The sequence below is a fragment of the Prionailurus viverrinus genome, chromosome X (assembly GCF_022837055.1).
Source record: "Prionailurus viverrinus isolate Anna chromosome X, UM_Priviv_1.0, whole genome shotgun sequence".
Lineage (NCBI taxonomy): Eukaryota > Metazoa > Chordata > Mammalia > Carnivora > Felidae > Prionailurus > Prionailurus viverrinus.
The window spans coordinates 80,566,080-80,583,168 of record NC_062579.1 but is presented as its reverse complement, the minus strand read 5'-3'; the positions used below and the strand labels follow the sequence as shown (position 1 = coordinate 80,583,168).

The 17,089-nt window shown below is 38.1% G+C and overlaps 2 protein-coding genes across 4 annotated transcripts in view; one reads left to right on the top strand and one right to left on the bottom strand.

Moving 5' to 3' along the window:
• DNAAF6 (dynein axonemal assembly factor 6) overlaps positions 1-9,571 on the bottom strand; it is a 36,515-nt gene extending 26,944 nt beyond the window's left edge. The window contains exons 1-3 of one of the 2 annotated variants that reach the window (XM_047844420.1): positions 9,516-9,571; positions 4,007-4,174; positions 276-348 (exon numbers count right to left, since the gene is read on the bottom strand). In XM_047844420.1, coding sequence (XP_047700376.1) covers positions 276-348; positions 4,007-4,171 — 238 coding nt within the window. In that variant the 5' untranslated portion in view covers positions 4,172-4,174; positions 9,516-9,571. Of the gene's footprint in view, positions 1-275; positions 349-4,006; positions 4,175-8,811; positions 8,931-9,515 lie in introns of those variants that run through there. The other variant, XM_047844421.1, reaches the window with a different exon arrangement.
• A 170-nt stretch (positions 9,572-9,741) lies between these two features.
• Positions 9,742-17,089, top strand: part of NUP62CL (nucleoporin 62 C-terminal like) — a 79,870-nt gene continuing 72,522 nt past the window's right edge. For both annotated transcript variants that reach the window (XM_047845012.1, XM_047845011.1), the window contains exon 1: positions 9,742-9,932. The gene's annotated coding sequence lies outside the window, so the exon portion shown is untranslated. The remainder of the gene's footprint in view (positions 9,933-17,089) is intronic.

Below are 17,089 nucleotides of genomic sequence, written 5' to 3'. Positions count from 1 at the left end.
ACATGACTTTCTTGGTTTAACATCTCGGGAAATATGCCAAAAAATGAATGTGAATAATTTAAGGCGAATTAATTTCCATTAGTAGAAAAATGACTTACCTACAATAGTAGAGTAAAAACATCATCTTATATGTAAATGGCTGTTCATCACTTCCACAATTATTTGAGTTCATCTCTGACAAATCCTAGTGTTAATATTACTCTCCCTACAATTTTGCTCCCAAAGAAAAGATTATACCAATTATAGTGATCTATATGCTTTGTTAAATAACTTACCTTTGAGCTCTTCTATTCTTGGTGGTCCAATATTCCCAGGACCCATGGCTCCAAAAGCAGATGAACAATTTGGCTGGGAAAGAAGAAAAAAAAGCCCAACATTCTGTAATTACTACTTGTTCAACTTACGTGACCGATAATACTTGAAAGTTGGTAAGTTTTCCATCTCAAATTTCATAGTGCTTCTCATTTAATTAAGCATCGTTGTTATACAACAGAGAGACAGATGTCAAGTATTATTTAGAATGTGTTTTCCTTGTCCTTTCAAAAAGTATTTAGTTTAATAGACCCTAAGGCAGTCTTTGATCAGACTAAATCCCCAGTTCCAGCCCAGTGAATCATGTATCCCTGCGGATAGGGGGATGAGCCACATTCATCTCTTTGAAGGTCAGAACAAAGTATTAGTGTAAAAGCATCGACAATTTTGGGTTTGGGCAGTATCTGGTCATAGGTAGAAGATGGAAACAGATGGGAAAGTTTTATAGAAACAAAAACAAACCACTACTAGGGTCTTAAGTATATACATATCAAAGAACTCATTCAAAACTCCTGTTAACAGATTTTACTTCTTTTCCACTGTGGGTATGAAACCCTTCCTCGTCATACCACCTCATGACACTGAACTAATGGATTTAAACAGCACCCCCCAATTAATATCGTCAAATACATGCTAAACCACTTCAGTCATCTTACGAGTTGATTTTGCCATCCTTTGTGCAAGGAAACATACCCCCACAGGGCTGCTACTCTACTCCCCAGTACAAGAACAATTTTCCTTTTTTCACTGAAGTATAACACATATTACACCTTCAGCATAGCAGCAACTGCCTCATTGGTCTTTCTCAGGGGTCTTTAGATATCTCAAGAAAACCCCAGTATTTTACTGATTGTTCTTGCTGATGCCAGATTCCGCAGCTCCAATTTACTCCATTTCTGGCAGTCAAAAAGTCTTATCTCCTTGCATCCTGGCAAACTACTATCTCTAGCTCTCTTCTCTCAGGCCCCTGCCCCTATCTCCCAAGACTTCAGACATGTAGAAGAGTTATGATGTCCTATTTGGGCAAAAGGAATAGTGTCTGTCCTTGAAAGCCAGTGGCAAAGCTCACCTGTGTCTTTATTATACTAAACTATTCCAACAGCTATAAATCAGAAACTAATCTGTAACATCTCAATGGTTTCTGAGACAGTAACCATTCTTTTCCAAAAGGTGCTTCAAAAGTGCTATGTCTGCGGTTAAAGTGTTACAGGCATTTTTATGTGAAAATCCCAAGACCGTATTTTGTATGTTTTTTTTTCTTTTTAATCACTAAGGTCATATAAATTTGTGGTGCTTTTCTTAAGTTATTAATCACTAGAATACTAATAGTCAATCAGAGTAAAGCATTTATTGGAACATGAGGACCTCTTGTTTTGTTGAGTGACTCCTTCCACCGAAAATTAAAATCCATACAAATAAAAACTCGAACATTCCTGAAAAAAATTAGTATGCTCTCCATGCACAGTGATGATTCAATCAGTACATCACAACAGAGGGGGAATTGCAGTTTATTAACTTAATGAAAATAAATGATTAAAAACAAAAATTTCAAGTGAAAAGATGAACCAGGATAATAAAAACATTAAAAACCCTCTTGCAAATATTCTCTATAAAAATAATCATTTCAGCTTTTACCATGGATCCACATCCAATTATCTGAGTAATTTGTCATTGCAATTCATGCCACTTTGCAATATGTAAGAGAGTTAGAACAACTTTTTTACAATGTCTGTGGAGTGGTGAGCATTATTTCCCACAGGCCTTAAGATCCCCTTTTGAGTTTCAAAAGCAGTCTCTTCCCAATCTCCTAGATTCTTAATGCATGATGGGGACTGTAAATAAACCAACGTGTATGCAACAGTTCTAATGCTGTTTTCAGAGAGAGTATTTTCAAAACCACATCACTCTTGTAATCATTCCACAGTTATCAAGATTCATACATGTTAAAAAATGAAAAACCATTTTTCTCCTGGAAAATTTAATAGTTCATTAGAAACATTAATTATTCTCCCACTGTTCTGATACTCCAATTCTATATCCTCTAATGATAGCTGTACAGGGGTGTCTGAATGACCAATTACCTCAAAATTGTTTATAACCCAGATATACAGAATCATACATTATTACAGTAATTTTCTTCTATGAATTGTACAATTTGGTAAAATTATCCTAGTGTCTCTATTCTCCTAATCACTCATCGTTCTCCTAGAATCACCTCTAGATGCAAATAAACATCCCCATACGTAAACGCCAAAGAGAACAGGCTTTGTAACCAGGGTGAATCTTTATCTCTGAATCTGTTCCAGTTACAAGTTTCACTTGCCTTTATTCGAGATTGCTGTTTCTCAAATATTTAACATATTTTCTGTATATGACATAACCCTACCCTTACCCTTCGCAGGCTGTATCATTATTCTATTTCAGCTTCAGGCAGCAAAAATGAACCTGCCCTCCTAACTTCACTGATACATTGCTCCTAAATTTTTCTCCAATGTTTTATTTGTTGTATGTATTCAATGCTATTATTATTGTCCTGATTTTTGTTTGGCCCCTAGTAACTCCTGCCTGACCAAAGCTTCTTGGTTTCTAACCCTGGCTCCAAGTTGATTCAGTTACCATCTACACATTTTATTTTCATTGCATGTCTTAGTCTTTATTTGATTCTGCACATTCCCTCTAATTCTTCCCGGATGGTGCAAGATCAATCCAGCGTTGATCTGAGCCACCAAATTTGCTGCATATTCAGATTATACTTGTTTTTCCACACAATAGAAGAAAAGAATTTGGGGACGAGCAAATTGATATGCCTGCTCGCTGAAGATGGTTTATTTGTGGCAAACTGGTCATAATAACAACTTCACTAAAATAATTTAAAGCGGATTGACATATTCTGCTATAGTGTGAGGTTTCTGCCCCCAATTTTATTTGCCTTCACATAAGCAGTCTGACAGCCAAGATTTGCTGATACCTAAGGAGTAGGAGAATGGAGAGCAAGGGGTTACATAAAAGTATTTTGATTATTCTGGGAATACCGCCAATGACTGTGGAGTGGCCGGTCAGTTTCTGGAACTCTGCTTCCCCAAAATGAAGCCCATATTGCTGCTGTAAGCCTCCCTGAGGTTACCTGTCCTGATCCCAAATATTGTACAACAAATTAGATTCCACAGCTCTATCTGAACATGTATCACACAAGTCAGTTTTAGTAGGCTAAAGCTAGTTTGCCCCATTATTTGGCCCAAATTATTTTCTGTTCTGTTTTCATGTGTAGACAAATTTTAAAAAATCAAGGAAACTGGATTATGGGGGCCTAATTAATAGTGTCTAGATGAAATTATTTGTTTATACACATACTGTCTAGAGGCTTATAAGTACTAGCTACCACTCATTTCAATGGTTGTCAAGCATTCTTTGGCCATAAATATAAATGACAAACATTTTAAAATGTGGCTATTGTTACCATAGTTACAGAACTATCTTCCTATTCACTGTTCAGGTAGTTTAGAAAAAAATATAATTATGTTTGCTAGAAATGTACTAGAGGTTATACTCTCATGAATAATCAGTCCTACAGCCTCCTGTGAATGTATCAGATGACACAGCCTTGCTCCCATAGCAAAGGTTGGAACGAGTTGTTCAAATACAGTTTAACAACTTAGCATGAACAGAATTGATTCATCTGTAAGTATACGACCACCTGTCCAGCCTCAAAATCATCCTCTTCAGGATAAAGTAGCTTAGAGAGAGCTTGCAGGGCTGAAACTGAAGAAATGGTTTCAATTTCCATGTTTTCAGATTCCATGTTTTCAGTTTCCATATTTTCGGTTTCTGTATTTTCAGACTCCATATTTTCAGGTTCCATATTCTGAGGAAGAATATAATCAGAGAGAGATATTTTGGTTTTCTATTTCATTGAAGACATGAAGATTAAATTTTTAATCAACCCTTGATGATGCCTAGCATTATATTGCCATTTGAGAATTCTAGAGGGTTGATTCATTGACTTTAGTGAAAAGTTCACACAAAATAAATGAACTGTTTTTATGATTGTAATAGTGACACTGTATATGTTTATCATGGAAATTTGAGGAAATAATACATTAAAAGCATAAATAGGAAAATCTCAACTACCTACGATCCTACCAACCATCAGTCTTTTAAATAGTCCTTACAGTTACATTTGGGGTAGGAATTCAGAGTCCTTAAAAATCTTGAAAGTGTCACAGACTTTAATGAATAACCTGAATAAAGACTATTGCTAATGATTTGAACAGAAATGTAATAGGAATCTTTTCTACACCTCTGCTAATATTTTTAAATGTTATTTTATAAAATCAATTCACTGGCAACACTTCTTTAGTGCTGTTACTAAACGATCCACTAAAATTTCTGCATTGTGCCTAGAACAGTAATACAAAGGGATTTTCAAATGTGTACTGGTACAATCACCTATCAAAATCAATCTGCATGCAGATGGTGTTTTACAAGCCTTCTGTTTTATGTTTTACTATTATTTTGACTTTCTTTTTTAAATATAAAACTGATCTAAATGCGTATTGAAGAAGTCAAGGGTATGAAAGAAATGTTAAATCTACCATAGGGGCAGTATATCATAGTGGTTAAGAGTAAGGTCTCTGGTGTCATGCTGCCTAGATTTCTATCATTTACTTCCCGGCTCTGTGACACTGGCATGTCATTTAACCCCATTTTTCCTTACCTATAAAATAGGAATAATAATACTGCTACCTCATAGGGTTGTTACAAGAATTACGTAGCTCAATACATGTAAAAGAGCTTGGAACAGTACCTGGCACATAGTAAGCACTCAACATATGTGAGCTATTGTTGGTCCTTTAAAAACTTAATTTTGCTGGACATGAATATCACTTCTAATAATGATGTTAAATAAGTTAATGATAAAACTCATTACATTGGAAACTCATTAAATTGCAAAAGGTAAAATAAGTGGTGAGAAAGCAATCTTCTAACAGTATGGTCTGGTAGTCTGCTATGGAAATGAATAATTGACACATATTAAATTAAACAAAGAGGCTCCTGTTTATATTTCAAAAGTTCTAGTTGATTATGTGTCATTAAATATTTGCTGAACACTAAAAGCAAAAAAGTTTATTGACACATTTTCTACCTTTGACAGCAAAAGGAGAAATGGATCCAGATATCAGATGCAATGATATGAACAGTATTTTGAGTTGAGATTGCACAATGAGACTTTTAAAAAAACAAATATAATAGAAACTTTTATTATTCTGCTATCTCCTACCTTACAAACTTGTGATGGCCTTATTATACAATGTAGGTGAAAGAGTTTGCTAAAATGTGAAAAGCTGTATAAAATTATTATTGTTTGGCACATGGTGCCAGCACACACAGATACTTAATGATGATGCTTGTAAGAGCTCAATGGTGAGCTGGTGACAGGGGAATAAACTGGAACCAGCCAAGCTAATGCAGAAGAAGTGTATTCAGAAGTCCAAAATATAGTATCTGAGGTAGCAATCAGAACTGCTCTTCATAGATTTTCGTCTTCTTGGGAGGGACATGGCAGAAGGAGTCTGGGGACATGAGCAATGTTTCAAGGCAGAAAGGTTGAAAAGCATGGTTAGAGGGAGGTCTATATAGGTGAAGCAGAACACTGGTCCATAGGTCGAGGTATAGGAGGCAGGATCTGGTTCTTGAGAATAATTGGAGAGTTGGCAGTTAGGGATAAAGGTTCAGAATATGGCAGGGTTCAACATCACAGCTGGAAAAGACAACCAGACATTGAATCCAAGGCTTTCTTGCGTCACTCTATGCAGCTACCTGCTGCAACGCTGTCATTCAGTGGGTATGGTGGATACAGGATTTAGGGAAAGCAGATTTATTTTAAATCCCTACCAGTTGGGAAGAAGTTCTGGCCTTGTTCTCATCTGGTGAGAGGCAGGGCAGTGTAGGCGGTGGGAAGCCATACCTGTAAGCCGAGAGTCTTGAAAACTGGAGCTGGCATACAGTCAGTAGTTTATGAATACTGAATGAAGCATGATTAAATTCATACGAATGTTGTATTTCAGAGTAGTCACCTTGGAAGGTTATACGCTGATGTAAATTATGCTATCAGTGCTCAAAATATTTTGGGATTGCCTTCATATGTATTACTAAGAAAATAGGCATCCTTATGATTAAAAATCAGATTTGTCTCCAAGTGATTTCTAGATGTATCTAGGTATCACATCTACTTTCAAAATATGAAGTTTTGGTACTTTGAGGAGGTTCAAAAGAATAAGTAAGCTACAGACCTCAAGGCGATCATGAAAGAGCATTTTCAAAAGTAATTTGAGCAATACCAACAGCAAGTGGATAGATTCCCAACGTGATTGCTTTAAAGGGGATGCCACTTCTTGGGATGCATGTTCGAGTATACAACAAATCATTCACAATAATTGATAGTAACACTCTATGTATCCAAAGCATATTAGGAGTTAGACTTCTTAAATCCAAATTATGCTAGCATAAAATGGCATAGATTCACAAGTAGCTAAATTGGAGTAGAGATAGCATAACGAAATTGTCCCTTAAGCAAAAATAATTTTTACCATAGCAACTGTAATAATAACCTGCAAACACGAAATAATAAATCAAGACAAGCTTGTTATTATATTTTGAGATGTAAAGGAATCACTAGTACTTTGTGAATAACTAAATAGTTCAAAGTATCAAAAGAGAAAAACAATGATATGAATTTTTGGAAAAAATATTCTAAATTCAAGGGAAATGAAGATTCTACTAGATTTTTTTAGAAGTTTAACAAATTAAGAATAATTAAACTATTAAAAACTTTAAAGTTTGACAAAAACAGATCACATTGGAAAAACTAAAGCAAGATGCCTTTTTACAAACTGTGCAGTGTTATTTATTTGTAGGGCTATCTTTTACCTGTAAATTTGACATATGTTAGGTTCATCGTAAGCCTGGCAACCAAGATCCTTTAGAATATTACACCCATCTAATTTTCTGCCCCTCCCTATTAATTCTCTTACATGCAATGTGTTCTGTTAAAAACTGAACTGCTTATTAAACATAGCTTATAATCTCCTGCCTTTGTACCTGAGAATGTATTTTTCCTTTTGCTTAGAGTACTCTTGTAGTGTAGTGATTAAAAAAAAAAAAATTCCAGAGCCACACTGCCTGAATCTGGCATTGTCACTTAAATAGGCCAATAATACATTTAAATTAAATGTAAGCAGTAGTTTCATCAAAAACAAAATATATTGCCAAATCAACTTGAGATTTGGTTATTAGAAAATAAAATTTCTAGGCCCTCTGTTTTTATTTCTCTCACTCTCCATTGCTAGGCTGACTCCAATGGCAGCATCTTCTGGACATCAACTTGAGCCCGTAGGGCCTTCCTACATAAAGGTGTGATTGGGGGACTCTCTCTTGGTACCAGCCACAAGAGCTAAAGAGACAGACGCTTCAGAAACAACTCGTTACCAAAACATTGAAACCAGTTAGGGACTAGAAAAACTCAACCAGGATTGCTCCAGACCCATGGCACTGAAGCAAGATCAGTAACCTGAGATTAAGTCAGACTCTCTTTGTGAGGGCTGGTTGATACCAAGTAGTATCCTTTGGGAACTTGTTTAACAGGTAAACACATATCCTTATGTAAAGCACTGTTGCTAGCCGAATGATTTCAAAGTATTCAAAAGCCATTTACTCTCTTAAAAAACACAAAACGAAACAAAACAAAAATCCATTTACTGTCTTAAATAATTTGGCATTTCTTCTGCAACTCTATTTACATAATACTTAGTTAGCAATTCTTATGTTAAATTCTTCTGAAAACACAAAAGTAAACATCATCTTTGCCTATGTCTGAATTAAATTACAATATACTGGCTAATTTTTACATTTTTTTACAGTATACACATCAATAATTCCCTGCTTATTAAAAATAATTCATTTTTGGCTTTGCCTTTACAATACCAAGAATTATTTCCTTTTTTAGGTCTCAAATTTTCACTGCTATAAAATGTACCAAGTCATAAGTAACTATGAGGACTTAACAGAGTTTTTTTTACAAATTTAAAATACATAAAATACATTTACATTAAAATAGTAAAAGTAAAATACTTCTACTAAAATACATTTAGTAGAAGATGACTTTTGAAAGTACCTGGAATATTTCATAAAATAAATGAGACTCTTTTGATTCAATACTTCCTCTATTATTATTTTAGACAAACTTAATACACTTGTCAGTAATTTTTTTCTCTCATTCTCATACTCCACCTTTATCTAAAAAGGAGACAGCAAATTTTCCTTCACTATTTAGACAGTTTCTCCCTAAGTCAACAGGCCTTTTTCTTAATTTCTTTGGGAATTAGTCTCTGTTCTGAATCTTTGTCACAACAGGAAGGTCTTAGGAGAAATGACCCCTACCCCTCTGGTCAAATTCTGTTCTCTCCCCTTAATCAGATTTTATTTTTTGACACGGTTTCTTACTTTTTGACAGGTATAGTCCAACGATATATAATACTCTCCCAATCAGTCCTTGGTGAGTAGCAGGCTTGCCAAGTACAGGTAGTCTTTACACACCACGCTCTAGCCCACTTAAGTGTGGCCCGCTGTTCAGTCCTCAACGGATCTGACCAAGACCGTTGGAACCCTCAGGCCATTGTCTACGTAGCAAGCTCACGGGCCACTTCTTTTTCCCCGTTTGAACAGCGTTATACCCCCTAAAAATATATATCCTAACCAATGCACTCTGGATAAACCATGTCTGTACATGTAAAACAGAAGGAACAGTGGCTGCTCCAACTTGGAGCACCCAGATCTACCTATAAGGACACAGTTTTCACTCTCAAATTAGTGTTACAACCATAAGTGTGGTGAGTTGACAGAGGCACTGGGAAGCCTTCACTTGCTCATTTTGGCTTTCAGACAGTTGAACAGCATCCATTCCCTGTATGGTAAACTGGCCCCATCTCTCACTCACATCCTGATAGACCGAGTTGTTTAAAGCCGCCTCCTGCTTCTAGTGTCTAGGGCAGGGGAATTTAGGGAAAAGGTCTGTTCTATTTGCAATTTGTGGCTTTTCTGGGTATCTCTCAGGGTGGTAAGTACTCCAGAGTTCTCCCCAGTTTCTCTGATTGCCAGGGCATTTGAGGACCCTTTCTTTTCCCTTCTTAAGGTTCGGGTTTCCTCACCTGGGTCAGTTTTCGGGTAGCTGGCGGGGCTCCGAAAATAGACTGCGGAAAGCTCTGCGTCTCTGTGTTGCCTAGGTAACAATTTTGTTGCCCCCTCCACCCACCACCTCTGGGTTCCCGCTTGACTTTCCTGGCCAATCAGAGAAGAGTTTCCTTTGAAACAACACCAGAATCGACCAATCCGGGCTCGTGCCAGTCGGGGTCAATGGCCGCCCTTTCCAGTTAACTAGGTGGACCCCAGTTAAGCGTCTGTCTCGGTTAGCGTCACTCCAGCTGCAACCGGCCCGCGGTAGACGCTGGTTTTTTCCCCTGGTCCGAGTAGGCCCAGTTCCGCCTCTCCGGCCGCTAGACAGTCTCGGAGGCCCTTCCCATTTACTTTGGGAGCCCCGACGGCGAGCGGCGGCGGCAGCCACCAAGGTAAGTTTGCAAGGTTTTCGTTTGTCCCAGGCATCGGCAGGCTCGCTCATCATTACACTTTTCCCGCACGTGAATTCCAAACCGGACGACTCCTCCCGCGGCTCCTGGGCAACGTGAATGGATGCATAGGCTCGGTGGCCCCGGGGGGTTGAGAAGGTTTTGCCGCAGCTCTCCACGCGCTCCCCACGCCCCCTCCCCGCCGCGCGATAGAGACACAGGTTGTGGTTCGTTCAGGCTCAGCATGTGTGTGTGTGTGTGTGTGTGTGTGTGTGTGTGTACTCGAGCGAGCGCAGGTAAGGTGGTACCGCGCTTCTTTTCCTTAGCTCGGCTTGTGTGGTGTGTGGGGAGGGGGCGTGTAGGGTGGGAGCGCGCTTTTCATCGACTGCGTGTGTGTTGTGGGGTGGGGGTGGGATCACAGTTCTTTTCCTTGGCTCAGAACGTGTGTGTGCGCTGGGGGTGGTGTGTTTTGTGTGTAAGGTGGGATCGCGTTTCTTTTCCTTTGCTGTGGGCATGACTTCTGGGCCTGAACCCCTGGGGTGAGCATCCCTGCTACACCTTGCTCCCGCTCCCAGTGACACAGTGGACCTGGTCCCCTGCTTTTTCCCGCCTTGGAGTGGAGAAACGCAGGCACGCCGCCCGCTTGCCACTGCTTGGCAATCTGCGTGTCTTCACTTCACGTAGACGTGCAGTTGTGACCCTAGTTTCCCGTGGATTCCGTGGTTTGGTTTTAAGCAAAAGGGGGGTGGCTTAATATACATTTGGAATGTTCGCAACTGGTTGTGTTTGGTAGTGGGGCCCCTAATACATTATTTGAGTGTTGTAAGCAAGGAAAGATAGGATGGCTTTCATGGATGGTTGTTACTTTTGGTTATCCAGGGATTGGAATTCGATTAATGAATTAACTAAATTTCTTTCCTTCTTTGGCTATCATATTTTTCTAGCTTCCTCCCTATCTGGTGAAGTGAAACTTGAATAATTTGTCCATTCTCCTTGTTATATTACCACAGTAAACAAACAAACAAAATGGAAGTATATTTAAGTTATTGGCTAAAAGTAAAGTTACTGGCTTTTTGGCCAAATTAATTATACCACAATATCCCTTATGACTACAAATGTCTTAAATTTTGTTATTTCTCTAGATAGATAACTTGTGGAGTGTAGCTATATGCTATGCTGTCTCTTGATTGCTTTTTTTCTATTTTCTTCATTGTGCATTATTCTAAGTCGGTAATGCCTAGCTAGTACTTTTCAGACCTTTTTGCTGTGACTCACAGAAATAAAATTTATATTGTGGCCCAGTATATACATATCCAATATATAATTGACAACCATTTCACAAAAACAATACTTACTACATGCAGTTTACTCTTATAGTCTCCATTATGTACTTTTTTTTAATGTGGAGTACAAGCCAGTAATGAATCCTCACTCAGGTTGAAAAACTTCGATCTTTGGTTTTCAAACTTGTGTGTGTTTAGGAATCACACAGGATGTTTGTCACTGTTGGGGCAGAAGAAAAATTTTCTCTGTCCCTCAGAATTCTGGCTGGACTAAGAATTAAATTGACATGAGACCGATTAACAGGAGAAAATCAAATTTAATTTCATACATAAGGGGAATCTACAGACATGAAATTCCAGACAGGCAAAATGAAGTCTATATGTCATCCTGAACTAAGGAGAAAAGGGGGATAAGGGTCTGGGACTTCAAAGGGAAGGAACACAACTCACAGGAAGATGAAAAAGAGTAAATGTTTGGTAAACAGATGTTTGCTGGGCCATTCAGCAACTGTAGGACTTAGGACTTTAATCAAACAGGCTTTGCTTGGTTCCTTCCTGTCTACTATACCTAGTTCATGTTATAATGTAGTTATCTGTCGTGATAGCTCTCTTCGTGGAGCAGGTCCTTCATCTAAAATCTTTCAGGCAGCTGTTGCTGAGGGCAGGGAGGAGGGGTGGGGAGTCAGCTTCTTCCTGAGTCTTTGGGCTTTTGTTTTCAGATCAGCATAATCTACATACCAAAGTGGCCCATCTTAGGGCCACCTGTCCTTGGCCCCTAAATCGCAAATGCTGATTTCCCTGGCTCCAGCATCTGGTTATGTGTGTCTCTGGTAGGGGAAGGTGGTTCGAGTAACATTTTTGAAGTGCCTGGTTTAGTGCCAGATGCACAAGGATTCAGTAAACCATAGTTTACTTCTTGAGGAGCAAAGGCTATTTATCTTTGGGAATTTAATTGCCTCTTCAAGGTTTGGCCTGCCCCTGGCAAGGTGGAATCCAATGTTAAGCACTGTTTTCCCCAGGGTTGAGGAGGTAGGAAAGTAGGGGATGAGCCCTAGATCTGAGATGAATCCGTGAGTACTTGGCTTCCCTGGAGAATTTTGTAAATACAGAAATTTAGGGATAGAAGAACACAAACATTAGAGCATTTCAGTGATTATCCCAGGATCACATTGTAAGTAAGTGGATCTCAGAGATAAAGTCACTTGATGAAGTCTAATATTCTTGATAGCAGGTCAGATCTAGAGGCAGAAGTTGAAACAGGAAGAGAGCTTCTCTGACTTGCAGAGGCAACAGAATTTCTGGCTTTTGACTGCTGGCTTGGTTTTAATGAAAGGAAACTTGAGAGATCTAAAAAAATAAAAAATACACCTAAAAGATTTTGTGGGTTATCGCTATGAAAAAGGGATTTAGTTTAGCATATGTCTCTTGTAATATATAGAACAACTGTTTTAAAACACTAACTAGTTAAGTAATTTATTCAGCCAGCATTAAAAGAAATTAAAGGTGAAAAATCTCCCTCAAATCTACTACCAAAAATATAACTGCTATTTCTGTTCCCCTCCTATTTTATTCATATGTACCCATATTTTTAAATAATTTTAATCCTTGCTTGTATAAGTTTTGTTCCTTTTATTTAATATTATTCTGGGAATCTGTTCTATGTGGTTGATAGTTTTCAAATTTTTATTAGTAATAGCATTCTAATGGTCCATAGAGTGAGATGGCTATAATTTATTCAGCCTAACCCAACAACAGAAAATTATTTCCAGTAATTTCATGCTATCAGTAACACTGTAAAATTTGGGTTATTTGAAATCATTTATATAACTTGTACCTTACATGAAACTCAAGGGGAATCTTAACAGGAAGACCAGGGATCTGGACCTGAGATGCTAGTGTTTGCCACTCCCCACTTTAGATGTATGAATTTACCCATGTAGGTTTTTGTCGCTAGAGAAGCAGTGATCAACCATAATATCTATTGTACATATGAATTAGATGGGATGTATTTTTTAAGTAATGAGTATAGACATTTTCAAAATGATTTACTTTAAAAGATACATGAATCCTAGCAGATTCAAGTGCCATAATAACACTCATGCTGATTAGCTTTCTTTATGAATATCTTTTCCAAAGATTATATGAGTGCGTATTCATTTGTAATTAAAAACTTTTTTATAAAAGGTCCAATTGAGTTGATGGGGAGAATAAAAGCTATAATTGGCCTTTATTAGCACATATCCCTTTTCAAAGCACACATATTGTCTTATTTTCTGTCATTCTAAAACATTAACTAGTCCCTCTTTTTAAAATGATAAAATATTTCGAACAAAAAGCACAGAGACTATTCTACACCATCATCCACGTACCTACGAAAGATTTGACAGTTGTTAACATTTTGCCATATTTTCTTTAGGTATTGTTTTTTAAAGAACTAAAACATTATAGCTAATTCTTTGTACCCCTTCCCAGTCTCCTTTCCTTCCCATCCCAGAGATAATTGTTCTTCTGAAGTTGTTGTATATTTTCCCAATCTATATTTTTAATTTATTTTTTATTTTTATTTTTGAACATTTATTCATTTTTGAGAGACAGAGCATGAGTGGGGGAGGGGCAGAGAGAGAGGGAGACACAGAATCTGAAGCAGGCTTCACGCTCTGAGCTGTTAGCACAGAGCCGACACAGGGCTCGAACTCATGGACCACGACATCATGACCCGAGCTGAAGTTGGACGCTTAACTGACTGAGGCACCCAGGCGCCCCTCCCAATCTATATTTTTAAATGCATTCACATGTGGATGGCCGTAAATGATTTGTAATATGATTTTGTATGTCCTTTAACATTTACAGAAGTGGTGTGCTGTACTTATCTCTTCCGCAACATTTTTGGGTCACCATTGTTTTTGAGATTTTTCCAAATTGCTAAATATAGATAAAGTTAGCTATCTTTCATTGCTGTATTCTGTCCTATAACTGTGCCACTTTAAAAAATCTCCATTTCCCTATTGTTGCTGACATTTAGGTTGTTTCAAGTATACAAATATTCATATTAATTATGTAAATACTGTATGGTTCAAGTAATATGAAGTTCCCAGAATTGGCAAATTCATAGAGACAGAAAGTAAAATAGAGGTTACCAGGGGCCGGGGGAGTGGGGAACAGGGCGTTATTGTTCAGTACCAGTACAGAGTTTGGCACTGAAAGAGTTTTGTAAATGGATAGTGGTGACTGTTGAACAACACTGTGAACATACTTAATGCCACCAAATTGTATACTTAAAATGGTTAAAATGGTAAATTTTACATTATGCATATTTTACCACAGTCAAAAATGACAAACATAAGAATTGTGCTTATTTTTCAAAGGCATGTACTTGATTGCCTTTTTTGTGGAGTGAAGCACTGAGAAAAGTGAGATTTATTTTTTAAAGTAAACTTAAACTATATTAGCCAAATCTATTTTTCTTTGCAAAACGATGGTTTTTGAGATTTTTGAATGACTACTGTTACTTGCATGCTTGTGTAAGATGTTTTTTTAATTTTCAAAAATTTTTTTCATGTTTATTTTTGAGAGAGAGAGAGTGCATGCTAGCGGGGGAGGAGTAGAGAGAGAGAGGGAGAGAGAATCCTGAGCAGGCTCTGCACCTGCAGTGCAGAGCCACGATGCTGGGCACCATCTCTGGAACCATGAGATCATGACCTGAGTGGAAATCAAGAGTTGGATGTTTAAGGTTTCTATGCACACTGTGCTTCAGAAGTTTCTGGGGGGTTATTTGTTTGTGTTTTGCTATACTTCTACAATGTTTTGGGGAGAGTTCTTCTAAAAGTGGGTATGCCTTTGAGGCTTTTTTGTTTGTATTTGAATGCCATTCCTCCTTTCTTTCTTTGACTACTTCTCTCAAGTACTGTCTTCTCTTTCTCTTCCCCCCTCCCCATAACTCTGATCTTCCCCCATTTCCCAATCCCCCAACCCCACTCTGGCCTCCTTGGTCCCTCTGCCCAGTTTCCGATTAGCCATGTCTTCCCTTTGGGTCTCTGCCCTCCCCGTCTGCCCTCTCATGAGGCCCCCTACTGCACACACACACACCCTGCTCACTCTTGGGTCCTTCTAAGGGCTTCCATGTTTCTCCCTCTCTGAGTCCTTTGGCCCACCCTCCCCTTTGGTCCCACCCTTGGTTTTCCCTTTTCCAATTTTGTAACTGCTCTAGGCATTTACTGACAATGAAACCTGTTTGCTGGCAAATTGCATGCCTCCACAATGTCACACTTTTAATATTTGAAAAATTGGTCTTAATTTGGGGATTAAAAAAACTTTCTAAAACCTCTCAAAATACGATTCTGACATCATAGCTTTGATATGTTATTGGATGAAGGAGGAGAAAAGAAGTTAATGTGAAAGATAATCGGTAAGTTATACTGCTTAAGATGTTTAATATGAAATCCCAGCTAATGTGCCATTTCCAGTAGCTCTGTATTTATTGTGGCATAAAATAAAATGATCATCATTACAAGTTTGATCCCTTCCTATTTCCCTTAAAAATGGCTGGACTAATTTCACCTCTCCCTATCCATTTCTCTTCTGGGACTCAAACACTTCAAATAAAGCATTAATAACCCAGTTTCTACCTCTAGAGTTGGCATCCATAATTATCAGTGGCAAATAAGGATCCTACTTTTGAAGCTTACATTTTTCTGTTTTCTGGAAGGCTCTCTTGGTGGAACAAGGGGTTTCTTCAGTGAATTTGTACTTTTCCTTTGCTTTTCTGCCTCTCTCCTTAGTTTGATAATTGATATATATATATATATATATAACATTATGATATTAATAATATATATATATAATGGTTATTTTAGAGAGAGAGAGAGGGAGAGAGCATGAGTGGGGGAGGGGCAGAGAGAGACACAGAATCCCAAGCAGGCTCCAGGCTCTGAGCTGTCAGCACAGAGGCTGAGGCCGAGCTCAAACTCACAGACCATGGGGTCATGACCTGAACCGAAGTTGGATGCTTAACCAACTGATCCACCCAGGCATCCCGATAATTAATGATATATTAAAGAATCATATATATTATCAAAAGTTGCTATTTATGAAGATGGTTTTATAACATGACTAATCATACCATATCATTTAGTCATGATGTTCTTAATTTTTTTTCTTAACGTTTATTTATTTTTGAGACAGAGAGAGACAGAGCATGAACAGGGGAGGGGCAGAGAGAGAGGGAGACACAGAATCGGAAGCAGGCTCCAGGCCCTGAGCCATCAGCCCAGAGCCCGATGCGGGGCTCGAACTTATGGACCGCGAGATTGTGACCTGAGCTGAAGTCGGACGCTTAACCGACTGAGCCACCCAGGCGCCCCATTGTTTAGTAGTCATGATGTTCTTGAGACAGTGAAGTAAATTAGTGGAGCTTGATGGTTGTCAGGTAACTAAGCAGTTTAGGGGGAGTGTTGCCTGCAAGAGAGAATGGTCTATTTGCTTCAAAGAAGAAAGGAAACATTTTTAACAAATTACATGGCTGAGCTTCTGTGCTCGTCACCACTTGACAATCATTTCTCAAAGTAATATCAGGGAGTAATAGCATGAGTGATCCCCCCAAATCATTTATACTTTATAAGATGCCTCTAAACATTTATGCTGAAATGGTTTATTGTAGGTACTCGAACTTATTTTGTTTCTGCCATTTGAGATACAGACTTCTCTTTCTAATATTGTGTTCCTTACGCTAATATTAAAATGTAGTATTGTGTCCATTTCTTTCACTTACTAGTTGCTTGGCCTTGGGAAAGTGATTTAGTATTTTCAGAGCCTCGGTTTCCTCAACTATACAACGGAGATCAAGTTTCTTTATGATTTGTTGTAGTTAATGAGAAGATA